General features: G+C 39.2%; 2 protein-coding genes across 2 annotated transcripts in view; both read left to right on the forward strand.

The window, feature by feature from the left end:
* ctnnbl1 (catenin, beta like 1) overlaps window positions 1-2,362 on the forward strand; it is a 65,952-nt gene extending 63,590 nt beyond the window's left edge. The window contains exon 16 of the mRNA XM_088608415.1: window positions 1,970-2,362. Within this exon, the coding sequence (XP_088464541.1) occupies window positions 1,970-2,058 (89 nt within the window). The 3' untranslated portion in view covers window positions 2,059-2,362. The remainder of the gene's footprint in view (window positions 1-1,969) is intronic.
* Window positions 2,363-13,605: 11,243 nt separating this feature from the next.
* Window positions 13,606-26,749, forward strand: part of LOC148648011 (V-set and transmembrane domain-containing protein 2-like protein) — a 42,681-nt gene continuing 29,537 nt past the window's right edge. Inside the window, exon 1 of the mRNA XM_088608089.1 lies at window positions 13,606-13,960. Coding sequence (XP_088464215.1) covers window positions 13,843-13,960 — 118 coding nt within the window. The 5' untranslated portion in view covers window positions 13,606-13,842. The remainder of the gene's footprint in view (window positions 13,961-26,749) is intronic.

Here is a 26,749-nt window from a genome sequence, read left to right on the forward strand (position 1 = left end):
TGCCAAAATATCCTCAGAAGTTACAATAGCCTGTGCTTCTCCTGCAGAGTATTATAGTGCTTTGTCACAAAGATAATTTTCATTGTGTTCCAGGGGAAGCCTGGTCAGTCTCAAGTGAGCTCTAGTTCACTCGTCTGCAAGGTTCTGTTTCCACAGGTTTTGTGGAGCTGCTAAAACGTCAAAGACAAGGAAGGGTTTAAGATGGTTCAGACTTCAACTAGCTGAGTGATTTAGGCCAAAGGAAGAATGACAGAGTTCTGTTCTTGGATTACTCCAGAGAGATTATCTCAGTCTTATTCCAAGATGCATGAAAAATAGCTTCCGGTATTTCTCATTTGAATTCCTCAAGGTCCCACCTCTCTGCTACTGTACTAAACATGAGGCAATTAAATGCTCTAAGGAATAGAAGAGACTTCAGCTCTTTTCAAATTATTTTTCCTTTACTTTTTTGCCATTTTATTTCTCGCAGTGAGGTGGAGGAGGCTGGAGTGTAAGGTGTTAAGAGTAATCCTTCGAGATTGTTACCTTGGCATAGCTGCAGTGCCCTTCCTGCATGTGTTTCACAAATCCCCCGAGCTTTCAGGCTTAAAACCTCTGTGGTTTACATAGTCAAAACGACTGATGCCACTGAGGGGGAAAGTTTGAAATTAAAGCCTTCTGTATGGGGCCACTGATGACGGCTTTAAAAATGCATCAGAACTGGAACTGTATAAACACAAGGCTTTCAGATAGATGAGCTTTTTTCTCATACAGGCAAAGCTCATGTTGCTTCATTTTCTGAGGCTTGGAGCATTATGGTTTTAATATTTATGAGCACCCAGAGTAGCAGGCAGGTTCCTGTAGGTTTAATTGGATGCAGTTCTACAGTGCAGCTGTGGAAAAAGGTGTATTAAAGAGCCTGAATAATACTTAGATTTTCTAATGTAGAAAGGGGTATTTTGAGGAAGCACTTTGCTTTGTATATGCTTCTGTTATTCCATAAATAAAAAACAATTAAATCTATAAACACAATTGTTACACATAGGGATTTTATGATGATTTTCGGGTTAAAGAAAACAAGATTTTCCTAAACAGGATGTTTTGTTTTAAAACTGTTATATTGCTAAGGACTCTCAGTTGTGTAATTGCATAGTAAGCTTTTAGATTTGTCATTTCAAAGCAGTCATGTATTTTTCTTATAGCATGTTTACACATCTCCCAATCTTTTAACTACAACATGGTAAATCAGGTTATGAAGACAATATCACTGAAGAAATAAAAATAATATTTTCTGCATTCTGTATTCTGCTTTTTGTTCTGCCTTGGCTGTGTTGGGGAATAGCTTACTCTTCAGGACAGTAAACATCAACTTGAAAATGGAAAAGAGCTGTTTTCAAACTTGTTTGATCCTTTGTATCTAATGTTACAAAATTCACAGCAAACTGTATTACACAAAGCCAGTAAGGTAGTAGACAATGCTTCTACAATCTACACTTTACATTTTTTAAATAAGAAGTTGCTTTTTATAGCATTTCTTTTTTCAGGTCACACATGTGATATGATACAACTCTCTGGTGACCAAGACGGTGAATTTGTGAGAAAGAAAGCAGAGATTTAACACATCCTGTTGTCATTTGGTTGTTCATTAGAATCTCCACAGGCAGAGTGCGAATGTGAAAATGTTCATATACCTGTTCAGCTGCTATTTGTTAAGATAGGTGAGAGACAGGACAGTGTATTTCTCCTAGCATGCTTGTCATTATGTAGTCCTGTCCCCTCGCCCCAAGGGCGTGGTATGTTTTACACATAAAGAAGGAACTAAGGATTGAGACGGAAGTGCTCAAAATGGATTTTAATTCAGGAGGAAGCTTGTAGTGAGCTGTGTCCCTCTGACTACAGGATAAAAGAAAGATTCAGGCTGTGCTTAAGATGAAAGTGGTAATGATGCCATGGCATTCAGTCCCTAATCTAGAGAACTTGTGTTTTGCAGAGTATGTGGAAAACCTTGGAGATGGAAAAAGTGCAGAATTTAAAGAGAACGAACAGAAGAGGATTCTCGACCTTCTTGAAGACTTTTGATCCCACACCACTGATCTGCTGCAGGAGCACACGTGACTTCTCCACCCTCTGAGTCACCAGATCCGTGATGATTTTAAACCATGACAAGGGACAGTGCTGAACCAGGAATTTCAGAATGGAATTTGTGTAATTGTTTCAGGCAGCCATTTTTTTAATGCAACCCATCTTCCAAAAAACTTAGTGAACTTTTTTCCTAGAATGTAAATGATTTTTTAAAATAAAAATGTTTATAAGCAGACAGGAGACTATTCCACTGTACAGGTAAAAAGCAGTGATGTGTGAAATTAAAAATGTTTCAAATCGCTTTTTGTGTTGTTGTTCTTCCCACTAGTCCTTGTCTTTAACCACTGTATCAGCGGTTGTATTTTTTTTTATCTCAGTGTGGGTCTAGCTCTGAATATGTAGCAAGATAAGAGTCAATCTCATTCATGTTTTTTTTAGAGAGCAAGTATTTTTTATAATGAAATATTTGTGTTTTGGACAATCAATTGATAAAACCACAAATCACAAAGCTCAGGTCTTAGAATTTGCAGTTTCATTCTTGCAGTTCCTGAAGCGGCATGAACTTGAAAGCATTGTTTGTTCTGCAGGGAGTGATGCACCCTGGAATCGGCACAAGACCAGGTTCATAACAGCCAGTCTGGGCACCAAGAATTCTTAAACAGATTTAGAGACTTAAAAATGCTACCAAAAACCCAGTTCAGAGTTCCTGTTACATGGGGGTTTACCTTTAAAATCACAAACAAACCTTTGCAGAACGTGGGGTATCCTGCATGCTTTTTTCTTTTTAAAAAATTATCAATGCAATGGCAGTGTGCAAAACAAGCTAGAAATAGGAACAATGTTAAAATGCCAAGAAATGTTTTATTTTATTTAATGGTATTTATGAATGGCATTTTCACAGCTGAATGTACTACAGTACATCTCATATTTGAAAGCTAAGAAGTTAGAAGGAAGTGCACCTTGATTCAGATTCATGACCTTTCTTCTACCCTTGACAGTTTTTGGGAACTGTTAGTGCAGACATGAGTCAGTTTGGTCTCCTTACATTCCATTTAGAGCAGTGTTTTTCAGTGGAACACTAAGGCTATAATTGTGCATAACTGCCTGCTAGTCCTTTTAATTGAGGTGTTTCTTTCTTCATGTGGTTCTGTCTTAACTGTAATTGTAGCAGTATTCATCAGTAATTTCTTCCTGTAATGGCATTTGCAATGGCAAAAAGACTCATTTATTCACAGAGCGATCATTTTGAACTGGTAAATGAAAAGTCCTCTGTTTCTTGCATGGATTGTGCACAGTGGAATAACTCTAGAAATAGCCTTAAGGTATTAGTTCTTTGTATGATTTTAGTGCATTATGTCCCAAATCATAACTAGCAATAAAACAGCCAGTTGAAAACACCTTTATTAAATGTTATATATTATAACATTTCGTCCTTTGGATGAGACGTAAAACTGAGGTCCTGACTCTCTGTGGTCATTAAAAATCCCAGGGCGTTTCTCGAAAAGAGTAGGGGTGTAACCCCGGCGTCCTGGCCAAATTTCCCATTGGCCTTAACCAATCATGGCCTCCTAATAATCCCCATCTATGAATTGGCTTCATTACTCTCTGCTCTCCTCCCCACTAATAGCTGATGTGTGGTGAGCGTTCTGGCGCACTATGGCTGCCGTCGCATCATCCAGGTGGATGCTGCACATTGGTGGTGGTGGAGGGGAGACCCCATTACCTGTAAAGCGCTTTGAGTGGAGTGTCCAGAAAAGCGCTATATAAGTGTAAGCAATTATTATTATAATTATTATTATTATTAAATCTAGGTAAAAATGGCTTGCTAAATTTAGATTTTCCTGCATGTCCTAAACAGGCGGGGAGTCTTAGAGAAGTTAAAATGCAACAAGTGACTTACTGCGCTGCCTTGCTTTTAAGTCTTATCACAGGTTTGCCTCTTCATATCAAATGCTTACTGAAGCACTGGTTTCAGCTTTCCCATTAATCGAGTCTCTGAGTAGAAATGATCAAGTTCCTTGCTAACAAGCTGTCTCCAGCACTTAGCTGGGGGAGGCAGGAAACCTGCAGGTGTCGTGTCCCTTTCTCTTCCCAGACATCAGCTTCAATTTAACCCACATCACTACAGACTAAGTGCTGACACATCAGGAAGAAAAGGCTTTTCAGGAAAATTGTGAAAAGTGCATTAGGTTTCCCAGCACCTTTCCTCTCAAAGTAGAGAGACAAAGTGAGAAATTGCCTCTAAGATCTCTTAAGACACAGAAGGTCAGATTGTTTTTCTCTATTTTATGTTTTATAGTTTAAGATTTTTCTAGTGTTAATTTGCCCCACTTTCTATTCTTTCTCAGCTCACCGATGTATCACTTTTTTAATAAAAGGAAAAAAGCAGTGATATTAACATGATTTCTTCCTGTATTTTCCAGGAGAGATGATATTGTACAAAATAATAAACAAAACTAACAAATATCAAAGCAATTCCTCCAATTTGTGGCTAAACATTGCCATGTATTGCCTACATTTCAGGCCATCTTTAGTGTATAAAGTTAACAGGATAAAGTTTCCTACCGCATGCAGCAGAATGGCAACACGAGACAACACACTCGTCTATTAAAGCCATAGCCAGCAGCCTGCAACTCACAGCTGGCATCCCACTGAAGCTCAGCAGGTGTGATCCTGGTCAGTACCTGGATGAGAGACCTCCTGGGAAAGCTAAGGTTGCTGCTGGAAGAGGTGTTAGCGGGGCCAGCAGGGGGCGCTCACCCTGTGGTCTGAGTGGGTCCTGATGCCCCAGTATAGTGATGGGGACACTATACTGTAAATAGTCACCATCCTTCAGATGAGATGTAAAACTGAGATCCTGATTCCTGTGTTCACTAAAAATCCCAGGGTGTTTCCCTGTTGGGTGTTACTCCAGTGTCCTGGCCAAATTTTCCCATTTCCAGTCATGGCCTCCTAATAATCCCCATCTATGACCTCATCACTTCAGCTTCAGCTCTCCTCCCCACTGAGAGCTGGTGTGTGCTGAGCAGACTGGCACACCCTGGCTACTGTCACATCATCCAGGTGGGGCTGCTCATTGGTGGTGGTGAAGGGGAGTAGAGCACTTTGAGTGGAGTGTCCAGAAAAATGCTATACAAGTACAAGGAATTACTATTATTAATTAAAGCTCACTTACATTCAGAAAAAAATGTGTACCAAGGAGCACACATTTTACAAATTAAACTGCACAGCTTCAGCATATGGAGTGAAAAATTCTCATGAAGTAGAAATCCATTTCTGTCTTTAAAATGCAAAGTAAGCTTTCTCAAAATCTGCAAAAGGATTTGGTCCATGTTTGGTTTTGCAACACCATATTGGTAGAGCAATGGTGCTGGGTGCCACTTGCAGGAGAGTAACTGTAGATGCACAAGTATCTGTAAAAGGTTTGGCATGTGGTAGCAAAGATCTTGATCTTCCATTACTGCTCATTTGTATACAGTACTAGCAAATATTAGCCTGGTGAACATGAATTAAAAATCAATTGGTTCTCTTTAAAAAGGTTTGTGATCTAGAAGTGAAAAGGCTGATGAAAACACATGGAAGTGATATTAGAAAATTCATAACATTACCCTGGCAACCTGCACAAGCAGGTACACTTTCAAGGTGGGTTTCTTTAGTTTGGGCAATATGTTCCTTATTGTTAATGGACATTTACAAATGAGAAAATACAAAGCTAATGAGCTTCTGATTTGGAGCCTCTGGATAATTTCTCATGCCTGTCCCTGAGTGAAAAGAATGAAAAAAAATAGCAATTGTATGAGAAATGCACAGCAAACTAAAATTAATCTCCCCTGGGGGACCTGTGCATTAACTACAGCCTCCAGTCCTGCACAAGGACATATGAAAGCAAAGTAGACCCATTTCTTCAGGTTGTATAGTGTTAATGCCTTAGTGACATTTACTTTTGAGCTTTCTTTGTAACCTTTGAAGCTGAAGATGGGAAGGGAGAAAGCTGTCAATCCGTATAATGGGGATGAAACAGCAAACAGAATTTGATTTCTAAATGAGAGGCCTATAGTTTCTGTACAGTATCTATACGTGTCTCTAAAATATTTGAAGATCTGGTAAATGTAGCTGCTGTGTATGAGACTTCATTTCAGAATAAAAGAATAGATTACATCTTCATACTCAGATCTTTCCAGGTATCACTTATCTTTATCTCCAAACAGAATAATACACTACACGGTACTGATCATCCTGCACAAACCAGATGCTTTTCTATGTGTAAAGTCAGCTTTGGCATGCTTTTGAGATTTTCAAAGTCCTTTTATTTTATCTGCAGGAAGTGGTGGCAGTCGTGGGAGTTTGAGATGTATTGATAGAGATTTAATAGAGCACATGATTAATAGGAAAAATACAACAAAGACCAAGGACATGTACGAGCACTGTACTCCTAGAATCTATTCTGCATTTGCACATTAAGGAACAGATTTCTGTCAGTAACAACATGGTTGTCACCTATTTTATATTCTGCAAGGTAAATTTAATTGCAATCCAAAAGCAATTTCAATTACACACAAAAGCCATATGTTTCATAGTGTAATGTGTGGTAGTTGTGTGATTTGTTGCAGTTCTAATGTGACTTTAGGTCCAGATTGTATCTCCCTGGCAATCTTTATAATATAAAGGGTGAGCTACATTATTCTCTAAGGTGTACTGTTATCTGATCGTGAAGCAGAGGCACAGTGTAAGTAGATGTTGCTCTTATTCATCTCTGAATAATCACAAAGCGAACCCTGAATGCAGAACTGGGGGTCGTTGCTTGTCTGTGCATGTGTTCCAGGGGTTTGTTAGCTAAGGATGCCCATCATGCTTGCAAGTAGTCTGCTTAACAGTCACGCTTGGTTGCCACTCTGGCATTTGTCAGAATCAGGTGGAAGCCACTGCCATGTGTATCCCAACAGCTGCCGTATGAACATCCTGCATTCCGTTATAATAACGCTCATAAACAACAAATGGGTCTTGTTGCACACTCATTCCCTTTCTGAAGCTCTCACAGTACACGCCCATGATCACTGATTATTGCATTAACAGCAGTTGTACAGCAATTTCACAGCAGAGCAGTCATGGAACACATATCTTTGAAAATGATTGAATCAGGCACAGCATTAAGCGATTTCAGAGGTTTTCTAATACAGACAAGGCAGTGGCTTTTGCATTAGTGAGTGAAGAATTTCTCAGCAGAATAACAGTAGAAATTATGCTATAATGTTGATAAGTTACTGTGATGATGTGCCGGACTGCAGAGTATAAACAGCGAGGAGGTGATTAAGGATGTTAATTGGCAAGATGATCAAATCAGCCAAAGCTCTAATTCTCTGCTGATTTAGAAAGCCTGTTTTAATTAGTCAACCCAGTTGCTGCTTTTCCTTGTCTTGGGGGATAGTTTGGGGCAAAAGATGTGGCCCTTTTGTTAAAGTTGCAATTCATGTTCTTTTAAATCATTGCATTTTATTTGATGTTTGAACAGTGCTACAACTAAGGTTGTTAAACTATACTATCATCTGACCTAGGACTTTTTTTTACAAATCTTCTCTGATGCCAGTAGAATTCATTAGTAGAAACTGATGCTTTCAGTGCCGTTTCATTTTTTAAGCCACCTTAATGTATTCTGAAAACAAATTGTACTGTTTTGCTAGGTTGATGTAATACACTAATTCCTGACTTATGTTATAAGTTTCCCAAAATATATAAGAATCGGAAAGCTCACAACATACTGGATTGTTGGATATTATGAGGAACTGACATCTAAAAATTGGGATTAGGTAAAAAAAAATGTCTTATATCTAAACTTGTTTTCTTGAATGATATTAGAGGTGACATGCCACAGTGGTCTGCCCTGCTGACTTGCAGTGCTGAGGCCCCAGGTTCAATTCTAGAACTGGGCAATATCTGTGTGGAGTTTGTATGTTCTCCCTGTGTTCACATGGCTGCAGTTTTCTCCCATAGTCCAAAGACATGCTGGTAAGGTACTGTAGTTGGCCTCTAGTAAAACCGGCCCTGGTGTGAGTGTGTGCATGTCAGTGTGTGTCCTGTGATGGACTCTCATGCTATCCAGGCAGTATCCTTTGCTTGTCGGGATAGGCTCTGGCTCTCCATGTATTGGATAAAGCAGTTTGAAAATGGGTGGATGAATATATATTCAATGTGACCTTTAACAGTCTGTTTAAACAGTGGAAAAACAGAATACACAAGGTCTCCAACAACCTGGGCAGTAAAGTGTTCCCTGACTTTGTGATATTGGGAGTGCCTCTTCTAATGATTAAGATAATTATCTACCTAATGTCTTTTTGCTGCTGGCCTTCTCGCTCCACAAGGCAACAAAGACATTTTTAATATTCTCTGCATGAATATTCATTAGTTTCCAGGATGAGACTAATGTGGCAATCAGTTCCAGATAAACATCTTTAATGTAATTGGATGAATTGTATTAATCATGCAAACAATGGCAGGAAAGAAATACCTCTGCTGTCTCCGGTGTGATGAAAGTGATTGACATCCGCACTTGGTTTCTGGGCCACGGCGCCCTGTCACTCAGCTGTGAGATGTTTCAATTCCCTTTATGCAAAAGGTAGGTAATCCCAGGCAGTTGAAGAGTGGTGTTGACCCAGGCTTGAACCCATAGCCATCCAGCTCAGACAGTCCTCAGGCACCAGTTCCCTGGTGGAGTCACCACAGGATGTCCACTTGTCACTCTTTTTACGGCCACTACATATGCAGCCAGCAGAGGAATCCTACTCCGTTGGGCCCCTGAGCAAGGCCCTTAACCCCAACTGCTCCAGGGGCGCTGTACAATGGCAGACCCTGCACTCTGACCCCAGGCTCTCTCCCTGTCTGTGTGTCTCATGGAGAGCAAGCTGGGGTATGCGAAAAGAGAATTCCTAATGCAAGAAATTGTGAAGGGTTAATAAAGTGATGTTATTATAAATTAAAAAAAAGGTATCCTGTCAATGGATATTAACCATCTTGAGTTACTGTGGGGAAAGACTGTTAACAGTCAGTGACTAATATCTTTTGTTTCCATAAGTGCATATTATGGTAGAATATCATCAGGCTCTGGTGATTTCTGCATTTATTGTTATTAATACCTGTGACACCTTGCTCTTTTCCATGCTAATACAGTTTAATATCAAACTTCATCTTCACTCAGCCTAAGGAATTTTTTTCAATTTCTTCCTTGGTTAACACGTGAGTATTATATTACCCTTTACCTTTCATGGTCTAAAGGTTTCCATTACTATCTCGCAGAAACTTAATTGTTTACAGCTCTTTTAGAAATGGTCAATTCCAGCTGCCATAATGGAAAGAAAAACATTTATTTTAGCTTTCATTGCAATATTCACTATTCTTTCCTTGTCTTTTTCTACCTGTGTTTGCAATTTATTGTACCGTACTTCATTTGTTTAAATAGATCCTACTTTTTTTTTAAATGGTTTTAGTTTTCCTGCTCCTTTTAGTTTACTTTTTGATTTATTAAGCCATTTCAACCAGTGTTTCTGCCTTGGATTTAATTAGTGTAGGAATTAATATTTTGCCTTTAAAGCAGAATCTTTAAACTGTTGCCATTTGTTCCTTGTGGATTTCATATCTATCACTGTATTCTACTTGTCTTAAGGTCTGCATTCTCGAAGAACGCTTGTGGACTCCAGCCATAGAGTTTCAAAATATACTTTAAAACATATCATGTGCTAACAATATCGGTTCTGTATTAGTCCTCTCATTTCTCTTTTTGTTACTCTATCTTAATTAAAAACCAAAACTTCTTTTATGATTCATAGTGCTATATCTCCACCTCTTCCATCTTTACTGTCTGTCCAGAATACTGAATATCCATTAATGCCATTTTCCTCACTAGCTCTCTGTTAGCCATGTTTCTACACTACTTCAGATTTTCAGGCTGATGAAATAGGTTCTAATTCTTAAATTATGTTCCTAATCCTCCTTTACAACTGTGTTCCCTTGTGGACTCTACTGTACATATTGACACTGTCAGAACAGTCAACATGTTCTAATCAGAGTTACAAACTTTTGTCATTTTGTTACATGTTTTATAGTTTGTATTATTTGTCATAAGGTTATTAATTAAATGCATCTAATGATCTTATAAACAACATTACAGGTTGAAATGTTACATCATAATTGGAATTTGTGAACTATCCTGTTTCATAGTGAAGTGTAGAGTGCCAAAAAAAGTTTCATTGCAGGTTAATTGTATTTCCAGCTTTTAGTTTGAAATGACCGCTCCTTTTAAAAGGTCAAATGCAAATTTAATATTACTAATCAGGGTGATATTTTCCATCTCAGGGATGGGAAAGTAAACACGGATTTCTATGTAAATTGAAAGCAGCATATTGATCCTACATTTTGATTAGTAAGATGAAAATTGAAAAGCAATATGGTGTATCCTTCAGGACAATGTACTGTAGGACAGCAGGCATGACCAGTACGTGACCCTCTGCTTTTCGTATTGCCTGAGGAATTCACTGCAGTGCACAGTCCTGGGTAAAAGCCCTAAAACACAGCACTTTATTTAACACATTTGCGGTGAAGGCCATCTGAATATTTAGCAGCTTATTGTGGAAATGTTAGCTTTCCTAAAAAGGAATAACCAACTCTTCCTGCAACATTGAGTGTATATAGTGGTTTTCAATATAATATTTTATGTGAACCTTTCCTTAAAAGAGATTTATGTTTGTCTTCACAGATTCAAGCATTTTAAGGTACATGTTTTGCAAAAGAAAAGGCGTTAATGTGAGATTTTATCTTAACGCCTCGATATGTAACTAATTTGTGACTTTGCAGTAGCTATAGCTTTCAGGGATTGTTGTCCTGTTGTCTTGTTCCATAAATCATTTGACCATTTTACCAGATGAAAAAAAAAAACTTACCAGCCTGCTAACGGAAAGTCTAGGTATTCCCCACCCTGGCATCTTTCTTCCGAGCTCTAATTTGCAAGTACAATTAGACGGAGGAGAACAAATTTGAAACACGAAGGTACTATCCGAAGCGAATACAAGCTTGTAATTAGTTCAGAACAAAGGTATCTCTTTTCCATTTTTATGGTGTTGTTTAATTTGTTAACATTTACAATAAATATTCATGTGAGCTTCCATAGTTTTTACCACGCTGGAATAACACGGACTAAACACGCGAAATGCATGCGTGGAAATGCTTGTGGCGAAGCTCGACTATTTAATCAAGGCTAAACTACATTGGTGAAACAACATCGGGAGAGACGTTTCTCGTCAGTTCGCCGTCGGCATTGATGCATTTCCTCACAATCTGCCTCACCAACAAACGCACTAGCTAAAAACTTAGGAGATGCGACCACTTATTTTGTGGAGGTTATTCCTAGACAAATAATGAACCAATTAGCTCTCTCGGTTTTACAAATCGAAACAGTCTGAGGGGACTTCTAATTGGGCTTCGCTTGTATGAAGTCCTAGTTAGCAATCAGAGTCCACACTTATTTAAGTCCATTAGCAGCACATTGTTATTTTTAACTAGTGAAACGGCCGTGTACGCGTATCCTACCAGTAACATCTTTCAGGGCTCAAAGGATGTTTTAAAAGAACGCAGTCATAGACATCGTATAGGCGAACTGGAATTGAAAGTCTTCTAAGACGGTTCTGCTTCAAAGCTTTCTGTAACTGCAAGAGATGATTAATATTCATTCCCATAATTCATAGCATCTGCACGCTCATAACACACCGTGACACTGAAAGGTGTTCCTTGTTAGTCTAGTATGACATTGCTTAAGTCAAGAGACCTAGACAATTCTACAAACTAAATATGGTTTGTTTTATTTATGTATTTCAAAATGATATTTTAATTTTACCTAGGTTTCGCTACACACCAGGAACTTTTATTGCGGGAGATCCGATTGTAACTTCTGTATGTTTGACATTTATGTCTTTTCAAGGCCAGTCTTTCAGTTGCGACACTCTTAAACCAATTCCCTGTTGATTTTTAAACCTTTTCATATTCGACGTTGGAAAAATAATGCCGTTATGCATAGACAGTTGCTAAACCCGATGATGAAGTCCTGTGAGGCCGACAGCCTCCTTCTCGCCCACTCTCCTCCTCAGCTTCCCGGGAGCTGTCCGGCGCTGTGGTGCTGAAACTTGTAGTGACCGGCGCATCCTTGACGCACCTCACATGTGGCAAATGACTTTAAATTCGTTTTATTCCATCAGTAAAATAAATTCAAAAAGTCCGCAATTTTCTAATCAACATAGTATGTAAGTATTGTAAAAATGAAGGTGCAATTATGTAAGATCCCTTGAATTTGTTCACGCAGAACCTGGGTTGCATCCAATAGCTTATTCTTCATGAACTGAAAGCTTTGAAGCGTTAGTCATTTTTAAGAAAATGAAAGAATACGATATAGTACATCGGATTGAGTACAATGCTCTGAATAATTCATTATTGGATTATATGTAGCACAGCGTATGACGGATGTATTGTTTTCTTGCTAGTTTTGCTGCTCACATTTTTTTCTCAAATGTCATCACAGCCATCTAGTGGAATAGCCGTCATTAACGGCGCGTGACACCGCTGCGTACAGTTTGTTGTTAAAACGTTTCAAAGCTTGCCTTCATGCACAATTTTAGTCCTGCGTTTGGCGCTCTGTTAAGAAGGCCTTTAACTTTAAGTTAAATTTGAGAACTTTTAGATGATATTATATTATATATGCTATCAAAGAAGAGCCTGCTACTAAACCTTCAGAGATTTATTCTAGGTTGTACATATAAAATCTATTAAGCCGTCAGCCGGCCATTAAAAAGAAATATGTTTGCAGACACTTAAAAGACTTGCTCTTTGACAGTACAACAGCCTTCTATATTCGCATCGGATTCTCTCCGTAACTCAACCTGAATCGATTTCTTTCTATATCGTAATAATTATGATAAACAATTTGTGACTGCAGGCGTCCGGCGGTCCCATTCCCGAGACAATTTCTCGTAAAGAATCGGGGTTTGAGAATTTCTGACCAAAATAAGAAGCATAACAGTCTTGCTGAAGATAGTCACAGTAAGAAGCAGTTTCTGCAAATGTATAATTACTGTATATTTGAGACAATTGAGGGTTTTATCTGTAATTATTAACTGGCAATTGATAGACAATTAGTAAAGTGTCATGCTTTCTTTATTTGGACAGTGGGCTTCTTTGTTTAAAGTGTCTATTGTTTAAAATATGTATATTCATAGTTTATCTTTGTAATGCACTTGTTGATCACTAATGACATACTGCTCATAAAATCCATATTTGCTGATGTTGTTGTCACCTTCTATATGTGAAGCATTTACTTGTAATTATTTTTACAGTTTTACAACCGATAACCTTTCCGCCAATTTTAATCAGGTTGTATAATGTACCCGTACAGCTTTAAGAATTACTGCCTTGTAAAAGTTTAATGAATAAATCAGTGGATAGGATCCCTCCGCCTAATTGATATCCCCTTTGCAAGCCTGGGCACTCCCCCTTTTTCTCTTTTAGAACGCATCTCCTTCCGCCGCAGCTGGGAGGCCCGCAGAGTCGAGCGAGCGAGCGAGCAGCCGCGAGAGAAGGCAGTGGCTGTCGACAGCGGGCGTTTGCAGAATCTCCAGAAAGGCACTTTCCTGCGACCTGAATCGGGAGTGATTTCTTTTCGAACCCGGGAGTATAGTTCCCTGGATTGCTGATCCCCCAGCCCCTGATGTGAGAGAGTGGCAAAGAGTCCTGGCACCTCAAACAAAAGAGATGGGAGCCTTTGGAGCGATAATAGGGATTTTACATTACATGGGACTCTACATCCAACTTAGCGCTTCTTCCAGGCAAGCTGGACACGCCGAGGTAGAGAACCACATCACTGGAAACGGTAAGTGCGATTTACTCTAAAGCAGACAACTCGTAGCTTGGAAACAATCATTGCGCAAAAAGAGCTCCAGATGTTGAATGAAACCAAAGGAGGTGACGATCCTAGCGGGGCGGGCGACTGGTGTTATACTGTACCTAATCTTCACAAGGCGTTAAGCCTTGAGGTGAGGTGATGGATAGTGCTGAATTAACACCTGAGCGTAAATAAATAAAAATGCCGCCGAGATATGTAAATACTGTAGTTTTACAAATGTATGACTCACCTTGTCACATTACTCCAGTAGCTGTTGGCTTGGAGCTACGGCGTCCTACTGTCAACGATTAATTCCGGACATAGCTGTCATTTGTGTAATAATATTAATTATGACAAAACCTCTAGCACGGAGAAGTACAGGAGTGTAGAAACTGACATTTCCGCTTCATCTAAGGTCTCCAAAATGTATTGATTTTTTAAAAACATCTAACAATACTATAATCATGCATCTTAAAAAAAAAACAGTTGTTGAGAGTATATTAGCCAGTTTCATGCCAGTGGTAAAAAATTCTGAGACAACTGTGCAATAAAATCAAATAACATTGCAGATATCGTCGGGGCTGTCATTTATGATGAGACTAAAATGATTTTTTTTTTCCTTCTCATCCGACTTTTTTGCAGATTGAGACGGTCTTTAAGTTTTATTTTTCTGTTTTCTCTAAAAATCTTCAGCTAATTTCACGAGTTCTCGATTTATGATTATGGTGTGAAAAGTGTGTGGCGGAGGCATTGTAATTAAAGCATAATGTTGTTGTATTCAAGATACATTTGAGTGTTTCCATTCGTATTGAATTTAATTTGTTAAAGTGGCGGATTTAGCGAATTCCGTTGTTTTAAATTGAGGAATGCACTAATAAAAAAGGAATAATATATTTGTTTTCCCCTGGGGTGAAGTGTCAATAAACCCAGACTGAAGAGTGGATTCTCAGAAAATCCAAGATGAGTGTTTTCAGGAGACCAGGACACATATTGTGCGGTAACCTTAAAGCGCTACATTTTTATCAATATGAACTGGGATCTTGCTCTGACGCGTGGATACATTTAAACACCGAGATTGGAGACGAAGGTTCAGATACCCCCGTAGGCAATTAACCATGCTGTGTCCCCATTCCCCTTTAAAAATCTATTTTATTTGAACGCCACATGATGCAGCTGTTCTCTCTTTTCACATACTGTTTGTGGGATTGTTTTTTATCGGCGCTTTTATGTCCGAGTTTGAACTGCAGTTTGAACATGAGACTCTAAACTATCTGGGAATGATGAAGGACCGGCGGGTAAATCAAAGTATAATAATTGCCCTGGGGCATCTGAACCTGAAAAGTGAAACAATTAACATGATTAACAAGTAATATGAAAAGACGTTTTTTGAGAATCCAGTCCCAGACCCAGCAGCAAGAACGTCCAGACTCTACAAGCACCGAGCTACGTTTTCTATGTAACGATGTGTACTTTACTGAGGTAAATTAATACTGTAGAAGAAAACGACTGCAGCGCTACTGAATTTTGTGTTTAACGAGACTGCCAGAGGTCAACACCTGCAGGAAATGTGCATTGTTTATTGAATGACTTAGCTCATTTACCGCTGCAGAGCGTGAACTGCACTGTCGAGCTTCGTCGTCTTGTGGGAGTAGTGGGGGTTAGATTCGACTCAATTAACTGTATAGAAGTCAGGTTCAAGGTCTTCTCTTTAAACGAAAAGGTCAGATTCGAAGACAGTTGAGTTTATGCAAATACATAGAAAGTGAATGTACTATTTACGCACGGGAACACTTTAGGGAAGTCCTGCTTTTTAGCGCCGTCATGCACTGGAATGTCATACGAAGACTTACCACCTCCTGTAATTTATAACCCAATAACTCAAACATTTTTTTCTAAGAGTTGTGCTCTACATATTTTGGGAGTAGGACTGTATATGTTGTGAAGCACCTAAATTATATTTAGTTCAGGTGGGTAGCTGCGTTGGCATGCGTCGTCTGTAAAGGAACAATAGGTTTATTCCATCCTGAAAAGAGAAGAGAACACAACGTTTCGGCGGGGAGCCTTCTTCAGGTGTGAGAAAGACAGGGCAGACAGCAAAGATTAAATAGCACAGAAGAACAAAAGCTCGGAGAGGGGAGGAGGCAGGAGGGGCAGAGAGGCCACTCAGGAAGTGCGAAGTGCAGAAGGGTGAAGAAAGTCAAAACCTGCAAGAGAATAGAGAAGATTACACGAAAACTATATATAGGTAAATTATATTTAGCTTTGAAAGAGTTTTGTACTCTAAAATGGCAAGTTCTGTACTTTTTCTATAATGTAATTCTTGCACAAAGGGTTAATGTGGTACTGCCAATTTGTCCCTTGCAAAGTCATGGGAAAACTGTATATGCATCTGATGTGCATTTTTACTGAGAAAAAAATGTGTCCAAAACTACTCCTGCTGTTAAGTAAAGAGTTAATCACCACAGCTCGCCAACCATTTCATACCTGTCAAAACGATGCACGCTCTGGTAGTTGTAAGCTGGGGTTATGAGTGTAGGAAGCAGAATATCTTGGTTTCACCTCTGCTAGGGAATAATGCACAGAGCAAGTTGGCATCTCCTTGCAGACAAGTGAGAGCAGGCAGTGCAGCACTTTTGAGATGCCCCTGTGTGCTAATCGCAGATGGCAGAAAGCAAAGGGGAAAAATGAACCAGTAACTCAGAAATGGAAAAAATCAATTAATCTTTCAGTCCAGCTGTGAGCATTTAATGCAGTGATGGTAAAAGAAGCAAAGGGATATGTTCTTTTGTTTTCATCTAGGTTACACAATAAGTGATGTGGAGGGGAATGGATTAGCCATTAATGCCTGATATCAAAATGTAAAAAGGATTTTTATTTTTATCTGTTTAAAGGTTGTGCATATTGTTTTGATTTTTATTTGTCATGTTGCCTGAGTTGTTTTTCCATCACTATGAATAATTGAGTATGAACAAATCAAGATTGAACTGGTTATTGCTTCTTTCTACACTGTCACTCTGTTGGTATAGATAGCTATAGATACTGATTATGTCTAGTGTCACTTACAATAGGTTTGATGTTTTAATAACATCAATTTAATTGTTTTTCTAAGAGATGTCGTTAATATATACTATAACAGCACTGCTATACGAATATGCAGTTTTGCTGAAAGGCATAATTAAGTTGTAAATATTGTATTATTTAAAATGTGCAACTTTTATTGATTTTTTTCTTTAGTGTTTTTCCCAGTGGATTACAAGTAGAATAAATGTAGCCAAACCCACAGTAGTTTCTGTACTTAGTCTCAGTGACAAAAAGGTTAATACCCTTTTCTGGGTGTGTATCTCGTAGTGTCAGCACTGAAAGAGAAACAGTAGTAGTTATCAGGATAAGATCTATTTCAAAACCCTTTGTGATGGTGGAGAAAAACCTTCAGGATGATCTAACCTGCCTTTCAAAATGCCATCTCTAAACACCTGCCTTCCCTCTGGTGTAACTGTATCTGTGCTGTGAAGAGTCACACGGTCGTCAGTTTGAGTCAAGGGATTATTGATACATTCACACTGTGCTGTAACTGAGAGTGTAAGACTGGCTGTGGGCAGCAGGCTGTAGCCCACCTACAGTACCTGGTGACACCTGCCTGCCATCTCCAACAAGACTCCAGATGGTACAGAATCGGTAGGTGTAAAAAAGCACAACCTGAGCATCTTACTTCTGACAATGTTGTGCAGACCATGCTAATGAGCTAATGAACTCTGTTCACGGGAGCTCTGTTTTCTCTTTTGTCTCTTATGGCTGATAGTGCTTGTTCATGTTTGATGCATTTGATACTATGAGGCACAAAGTAATTCTCAACATCCTGATACTACTGTAAATGCCAGCCACCACAGATAATGATAATCTTTTAATTAGGTTTCTCTGGATATTGCTAAGAGCAAGACTGGCAAACCTTTGAAAGGATCAAGTTAAAAAACAAACTGTATGAGGGTGTCCATGTCTTCCTATGTTTCGAATTGTACATATGGCTTTTTTTGAAAAAGAGGATTGAGGTTACTGGTGACTTTAGAAATGAGATCAACGTGAGAGACATGGGTGTTTGGTAATCAGAGAAGGTTCTGTCCATTCCCTGCACTCCCCAAAATAGGACTTCTTTAAAGTCTCCAGAAAATGCAGTTTTTACAAAAAAAACAACACTTTGCATTATGGTGCAATTCCCTATTGTCTGCTTAAATAACAATATCACCTCATATTATAAGACCTATAATGAAGTGCTGGTGAATATTAATTAAATCCTTCTATTCAACAGTTCACTTTATTTTCCTTCATACCAGTTTACCAACATGAACAGTTTATATTCACTTTTATATAACATAAAGTGTGTGCTGTTAACTGAAGCAACAGATCTGCATTCAGTGTCAGGCTAAAAGCCTCAGAGTAGGGTACTTGCACCTGCTTTTAATTGCAGATGAATTATATGGCTATTCTAGAGAGTCGAATGTTTTGCTCTGATTTCATTTTGCTTGTGACTTGAGCTGGATTTAATTGAAGGTCTCCAGAGACAACAGAGAAGAGTGGGAATGAGGATTAGTTGTCTGAACCACCCACAATCAAGTCATTCCCCTGTCCATACAGTACATGTTCAAAGTGGTTTCTGTTAAAAGTCACTCTGAAAATCTGCAACACTTCAAGAGCAATTTAATCCAGCAATAAATACTTTTGAAAAGCAATGGCTTACCTTAAAGTTATGTAGTATTTGTATTTTTTATTATACTTCATATACAGTAATCAGTCAAGCTCTTATTTGCTATAGTGACCTTCACAACAGTTTTCGGTAGAGTACTTTTAAGAATTACAGTATTAATTCTAGTATAATTCATAGTAGTATAGCAGTTAACAATATAGTAACAGCTGACAGTGGGCACAGGGGAGAGGGAAAGAAAAACTCCCAGTGGGTGAAAATAAATCTCCAGGTGTCCCAGGCCTAATGGTTGCTCCCCTTCAGGTAATTTGTTTGAGGTACATTAATCATAATAGATCTTCAAAGTCCTGGGCTGCTGTCCTGCTCTCCTGGGTCTGCCATCAGGTTCTCTGAATGAAGAAGCTGAGGTTCCCTGGGTCTATTATTCCAGTTTATAATGTCCCAATAGAATTGCAAATATCTGCACAAACCCAAAACTGCAAAAACTCCCCCCCCCCCACTTCTCAGTTTTAATATGATCTTAAATAAGAGTCCAGAGTATTGGAGAGATGTGGGCTTCCCAGCACTACTCCTGACGATTTAGCTGTTGTAGTCATGGTAACACATAAGTTTGATATCAGTCTGTAAACAAGCCTTCACTAAGACCGCATACATTTCAGTATCCTTGCCTTAAAAAAACATTGCTGAATATCTGTGTAGCCGCTGAAGAGGTTGGATTCAAATCAAGGTCTTCAAACCACTCCGTGTTCCATTGGTGTATTTGGGCAGGGCACTCAAGAAGGCCACTGATTGGGCTTGGGTAGTTTAGTATAGGTAGATTTTCGCCGTGGATTTGGTCATTCTGACTTTGGGAAAACCTTTCTTGTTACACCTGCTAGGAAAATGAAAAATGGAATAATTCTAATTTATACCTGCCTTAGTCTGTAAGTCAAGATGTAGTAGCTGCAAGAAAAACAAAAAATAAAGGAAAAATCCAGGTGCCCAGAGTGAGGTGTTCTGAATCAGTACCTTGTGGGCGAATGACGTCCAGGCAGTGTCTCTTGGGGGGCATGGGCCTGTGCTGAATGAGCAGTGAAGGGACAGGGCACACAGAGCAAGATGGCAGCAATGAGACATAGATCAGAACATTGTGAGAACTGGTCCGAAGGAACAGTTGACTTCAGACGGATTAAGAGAATTGATTTAGTTGTAGTGAAGGAACAAGGAAAGTTGCACAGGGACATGATGTACAGTAGAAAGCCACAGCAAACACGGAGAACATCTTCAAGATCAACAAAGCCCTATAGACAAGCGGGTTCTCTAGATTAAGCACAGAAAACAGGAAACATATCTTTACCCAGGGTGTCATGGGGGAAAAAACTCTTTAGCCCAAACAGTAGCTGAATCTAAAGCATTTGAATCCTTTAACAAATAACCGATTCTTGGATCATTAAGCTGCCAAACTAAACATGTAAGATGGGCTGAATTTCCTCCTCTCTTTTATCACCTTTTAATGTTCTTACTTATCTGGTAAGATCAGTAATTGTTTCAGGATAAAAAAGAGGAAGATTGACCAGTTTAGCTTTTATTTGTCACTTTTTCAAGGTGTGCACCACCTAAAAAATCTCTTCACAGAGGGAAGGTGCGATTGAAGGCCAGTGTTTTATAATCAAAATAAAAAATCGCCTCAAAGCTTGACCACAGTTTACCTGTCCTTTGTTGTCAAAGCCCGCTGAGATAACTGGATGCAGAGGCTGTTGTTGTTAAACTCTCAGAGGCACTAACACCATTGTGACAAGGAATGGAGCATGACAGTTTATCACCATGAGCCATGATGACATTCAGCCTTTCTTTCTGGGTAAGTGAAGACTGTGACCTCTCCATGGTCATTTTCTGGTTGCAGTTTTCGAAGCATGAATATAGTCCTAGTCTAGTGCCAGAAATACACAGCAGAAGTCTGCTGTGGGGTGCCTTGGTCCTTTATAAACTTTTGCTGAGGTACTCTAGGGTAAGAACACAAAGAAGTATTAGAAAGCAAGGTGAAAACATTGTACAGGTATGATAGAGAAAAGTTACTACATGGCAGTGTGGTAAAAGTGTCTAAAATACCATGCAAGGTTTTATACCATAGGGTGTCAGGTGGGAGTGTTATGATTGGATTACTTCTGATTGGATCACAACAATGGTTTGATCATCCTGTTAGACAGGGGCCCACTAAAACATTTGTTAAAATAAATTTTCTCTGGCTTGCTTGAACATAGCTTGAATTAGACGATACATTTCTGCTGAAAACGCTCTATGAGCACTCCATAGCATGTGTTGTGTCAGCAGCCTGTTTTCTGGGGACATATTGTTGATAGAGTTAAGGCTTGATATTTTCTTGAATAAACATCTGCAGAGCCAGTGCAGTTTATAAACCAGACTTGTTTTATAGCTCCTGAAAATAATTATATACATATTATGTTTATGCACTGTGGTCAGTTTATATTATGGACAAACTAGAGGTGCCAGAAACTACAGGATTTAATATTAACATTTGAAAACAGACGTTTCATACAGAAAACCTCATTGAACATTGAGGCAAAGGAAAATAATAATCAAATGAAAATTCCATTTCCTGTCTAGAGCCATTAATACCGCAGTAAATTCTTATCCTCTAGTACTTCAGCAGAATGTTTAACAAGAACTTGTGAGATAAAAGTGTAACTGGATATTACTGGATATAGAGGATAGCTTGTAGGACAGCAGTATTACTACCTCATCAGATCTTAGAACTCTGGGCCTGGTAAATAATGGGATGTGACACCCTTTAGAAAATCAGGTTGTTGCTGTTAGTGGTGCTGCCCTTCAGACAAACTGTGAAACCAAGGTCCTGTCTGCTTGGTTATTACAGATTCCATGACACTTTTTGTAGGAGTAATGATTTTAACCCCAATGTACTGGCTGACTTTACTCAGGGCCTTAAGTTTGCCAATTAATTCCACTGCTGAAGTAATTTCTCACTCCAGCCCTTGATGTGCTGTGGTGTCCTGGGCTGGCACAGAGCGGCTTCTGTGTATCACCCATTCATGGGCTGCACTACAGTGGTGGATTAAGTGTGTCGAACTTTGTATGTAAAGTGCTTTGGGATACTTTGGGATGAAACAAACTATATGAAAGCAATTGGTTAATTATATGATTGTAGTGGTGGGGTGGTATGGCATCTGGCACTGCTGCCTCTATGTGAGCACCTTCTTCATGGAGTTTAAACCCTCTCCCCATGTCCCTGTGGGTTTTCTTTGGGTGGTTACGTTTTTGTCTATCTTCCAAAGATATCTTGTTTAGGCGAACCACCATCAAGAAATTGCCCTGGTGTTTTTTTCTCTATGCCCTGTAGTGGATTAGCATCCCATTCAGGTTGTGATCCTTTCTGGCACCGAATTCTTGGGATAGACTCCAGGTTGCTGCAACCAGTGTCAAAAATAGGCAGCAACCTGCTGGCATTGTGCAGCTAGAAGGGCTGGCCTGAGTGACTCCTCTTGTTTGTTGGCTTTCTCAATTTCTTATATCCTGTGGACCTAGAAGGCTCCCATTGAGATCTTTGACAGTCTTAAAAACCTCACCACCAGGTTTCTGAAATCCGTTCTCCTGGCCTGTATGCATCTGCACACCAAACAGATAATCTAGCTGTGGTCTGTGCTTTTCTCTCTCCCCCTGCACCGTGGGAGATCTCTGGAGGTCCAAATCATAGAGCATCCCTACATTGTCACCTCCAATATCTTCACCTTGTATTTGTATTTCACCTTGTCTTGTAACATCATGTCAAGACATTATGAAATACACCTTTTCTATGCAGTGCTTTGCTAGATTTTGTCATTCTTTTCCAGAGGTTGTATTTGATCTTTTTGTTGTAACTTTAGTACCCTAGTTGATGCCACACATTTGCTGTGTGAATTACTGAATCTTACCGAATCTTTGTTCTCTGTCTTTCTGTGAGATGTCATACCAAGGTACTGCTGTTAGAGACTAGTTTCCCTCAGTTTGGATAGGAGTACCTGTTAAATGACAGTATCATTATCAATTTTCTAATACACATATGAGAGGGTGTAAATATATTAGGCTAAAATTACAATTAAAAGTCAATCCTGAGACAAGCTTACATAGCAAACAGGTTTATAAAAGGTAATTAATAACATACCCCTCTAGTCAGGAAATGTTGTCACATGAGTTCTTTGCTCCTTGGCACAGCATGGTTTCAGAGTAAATAAGCAGGCAGCAACTAAATGGTCTGTACTAATAGACAAACATCTATTTACAAAACTAATTAACTAAACACCAAACACACAACCTATTAGTTCTATGTTATTTACATAGAGTGTGAATGTCTGGGCCTATCCTTTCACAAAAACCAAGGGGTGACTCACAGATACCTTTATCCTAATGAGACAGACATTAAGTAAAGAGTCAACAAGGAGAAGCAGTCCCTGTCAAAGTTAGGCTCAGTGACTACAGCCTGGCCATAGAAACTGTGCAACACAGACACACCTGGCTGCCCAGAAAGGACAGACTCAGTGACCACAGTCTCGCCATAAAAACTGCAACACAGACAGTCCTGGATTCTCAGAGGACACTGTGCTCCCGCTGCCAGCAGGGAGAAGCAAAGACGGATGCACTTTCTATTACTGTGCAAGAAATAAGCAAGGATTAGGAAAAAAAATCTTTCCTAAAATAACAGATCAAATTCAAGAATATCTGCCAGAATCAGAATAAATAGCACTACTACTGGGTGAGGAGGAGGAAATTAAAATGAAGCTGCAGTCCAGTCCTGTCACAGCATCAGGAACAGGGCGTAAGTCCAAGTAATAATATTGTGTCCTTAATATTTGTAGATGTTTTGCTAATTGTTATTGTTTAGGTAACACTATAATTTACCATTAAAGCTCATCGAATTTTTATGAAAATTCACATTTAAAAAAGCTAGTTTTTAAAAATAAGACGCATTCAGGACACAGTTCTCTCTAAATCGATGCTAAACCAGAGAAACTCAATTTCTCTTTAATGAATAATCCACCAAAATATGACAAAAAGAGATTTCTCTTCCTGAATGGATACCTCAAAAATAAAATAAAGATTTCTACAATTATAAGACGACAGACTTTTTACCTAATTTCAAAGTTGGTCTCTTCAGATCGCAAAAACCAGGCAAGCGTGTTTTGAACACAGAGAAGGCCCAAGGCATGGAAGTCTGGCCTGTGATGAGGAGCCCAGGGGGAGGGAGAATCTTCACCTGATGGAGCTCCTGAACCAGACCTTGTCTTAGCGGTGATGTTTTTATCACATAGTGACGTTGAGAGGTTTGGTGTCCTCATGGGGAGACCTGGTAGTTGTCTGGGGTCTAATGATGGACTCCATGGGTGGCCATCACAGACATCCTGTTGCCCACTGAGACACCCTGACAGTAACTCCTGTACCATATAGGTCTGACTGGAAAACCTGAGCTGTAATAAACTGAACAGTGATAAAGTTACTGTATAGTGGCTATAATATAATACATGTATACAGCCTTAATATCTCTTTGTTACTATTATTGTGTTTTTGTAGTTTAGTATTAGTTTAGTGATTTAGTTTAATGTCACTTGAAAACAGTGACCTGAAATACCCATGAACTACCATTGTAATAACTCTACAGCTTAAAGAAGCATCCAAACCACAAAGACAATAGAAGCTCAAAAGCCATAGGAAAAAAGCTGAAAAGAAAATGTAATGGACAGGATAGACAATGTGAGTGTGCATTGCACTACATCCATCACGTAGAGAAGGCAGCTGAGGCAGCTACTGTATGTGAGGCACTTTTACCAGTCAGCTTTTAAAAGCTGCAAAGCTAACAAAGAAATAAGCAGCATAAAATGTAGATCAGAGCTACAGATGAGGAGCAGCACCAGTGCTTTAGTTATGTTAAATGGTTAATCAGTTTGTTAAAGGTACGTATGCCACCTTAAAAATATTTCTGCTTAATTACATTACAGGGAAGAAAAGTATTTAATGCACATCCTTTGATGATTCTATACTGAGCATCTATTCATCTTCATCAATTTCCCTACGGGATTAATAAAGTATTATCTATCTATCTATTCCTCAGATTCTATACTGAGTATCAGATCATTCTGTGTGTGCATGAGTGATTACCTTGATTGTTTGTGACTGACTGTGTAGCATTCGAGTGATTTTAACTGTTGCATAAACACTAACTCAGTTCATCAGGGAAAGTGTTGACTGCTCACAGGTGATGAATGATTTAGTCTGTTGAATGTGAGTCTGGTAAAAATCAAGAAGAATAAGCAACCAATACGTACCACACTTTCCAAGAAAACAACAGTGTTTTAGAGGCTAGAATAAGACTGCACACTGCTCGTCCAGCAACCAATGTTTATCCCAATAGGATGTTACATTCAAACACAATCCATCAACGATAGGCCACGATCAGGGAGGCCATTAGTCATGACACCTCATCAAGATGCAGAGTGAGATGAGAATGTAACAGTTATGCCGTAGATGCCCTGCTCACCAAACTTGAACTTAATGAAACATTTGTCAGATAAGCAGACATCATGTGTGGGATCTATGACCTGTGAACAGGTTCTAAAGGGATAAGATAAATGGAAAGAGATAAATAGGAAAGAATCCTAGAAGACAGCATCTACAACCTGGTGCAAAGCATGCGTCACAGATGCACAGCTTGTATTGCTTCCAACAGTGGCCACACACCTACAACCAGCCTGTGACTTTCACAGTAGAAACCCTGTTGATCAGCCCTCTTGATGAGAAATGTTTATGAGCTTTATGCATTCATCTGTGTCATGTCTGTTCAATAAAATATCTGTGTACCTGCTGCAGAAAAGATTGTCACTTTCCTGAATGTAGTTTAGTGAATTTGTTGTCGTTACTCCATAAGTGAACATACTTTCAGTACTTAGTATATAATTTGTGACTTGCACTGTACTTCAGACATGGATTAATTTAGTCTTAGGAGTTTCATGTTTGACCTGGGGCAGTGTGTTTAATTTTGTGTTTACAGACATTTTCTTGATTGCTTTACTAGTTTCACTCCCTGGTGATTCTCTCAATTACCCAGCGGGTGCAGGCGTGCCGGCAGTGCACTTGCTGAGGAGGGGCGTGCTCTGCAGACACACAGAGACGCTCCTCTGCTCGGGAACTGTTGCTGCCTCTGATACTGCTTCACACTGGCCAGGGTCTGCAGGTCTCTGCTGGACATGTGCAGTCGAAGATGTAATGATCCACTTCACTAGTCCAGGAGACATTTGGATCTCCCAGTGTATGATGTTTATATAATTGCATAGTACTTCTCAGACAAGGAGAAACCAATTAAGAACTTGTAGAGAGCAAAATGTGATGCACTGCCTTTTCAACCTACAGATTTAACATATTAATCACTGATAATGAGGCACTTTATCTGAAACTGCCACCTCAGCAGTGGGCTGCATTGTACACTGGGAAAGGTTTCATGGGTTGCTTTCTGTTTGAGTCTGTCAGACTAGTGTGACGCCTATAAAAAGAATGAACTTATGTCACACAGTGTGGATAGCCCACACTGTACATCCCATTTCAGTGGCCAGCCTGTTTATTGAGCAGGTGTTCTCTCTGGTTGGCACTAACCCTATGCTATAAACTACTGAAGGGATGTGTCTGCTGAGACAGAAACTGCCCAGCCTTTACATTACTGTCTTTAAACTGTGCATATTCATTTGCTACTTTAAGAAAATGATTTTTCTGTGTTCAAACGGCAAATCTTAATTGTCCTTTTTGATATACTTGTAGACAAAATAGCGATTGTAAGACTGCCGAAAAATAATGGAATCACTAGTGTTGCTTCAGTTTTCTGATGGTCAGCTCCATGCCCCTTGCTTTTAGATGTATAAGATATAGATTAATATGTGCAGTATATATAGGTATATGTACTGTTCATCTGAAAAAAAGTTTACATGTACCATCCATTTTCTAACTGCTTTATCCAATACAGGGTCACAGGGCAGCAAGTGCAGGATACAATCTGTACAGGATGCCAGTCCATCACAGGACACACATGGACACAGACACAGACACGC

The sequence above is a fragment of the Lepisosteus platostomus genome, chromosome 15 (assembly GCF_059453375.1).
Source record: "Lepisosteus platostomus isolate fLepPlt1 chromosome 15, fLepPlt1.hap1, whole genome shotgun sequence".
Classification (NCBI taxonomy): Eukaryota; Metazoa; Chordata; class Actinopteri; order Semionotiformes; family Lepisosteidae; genus Lepisosteus; species Lepisosteus platostomus.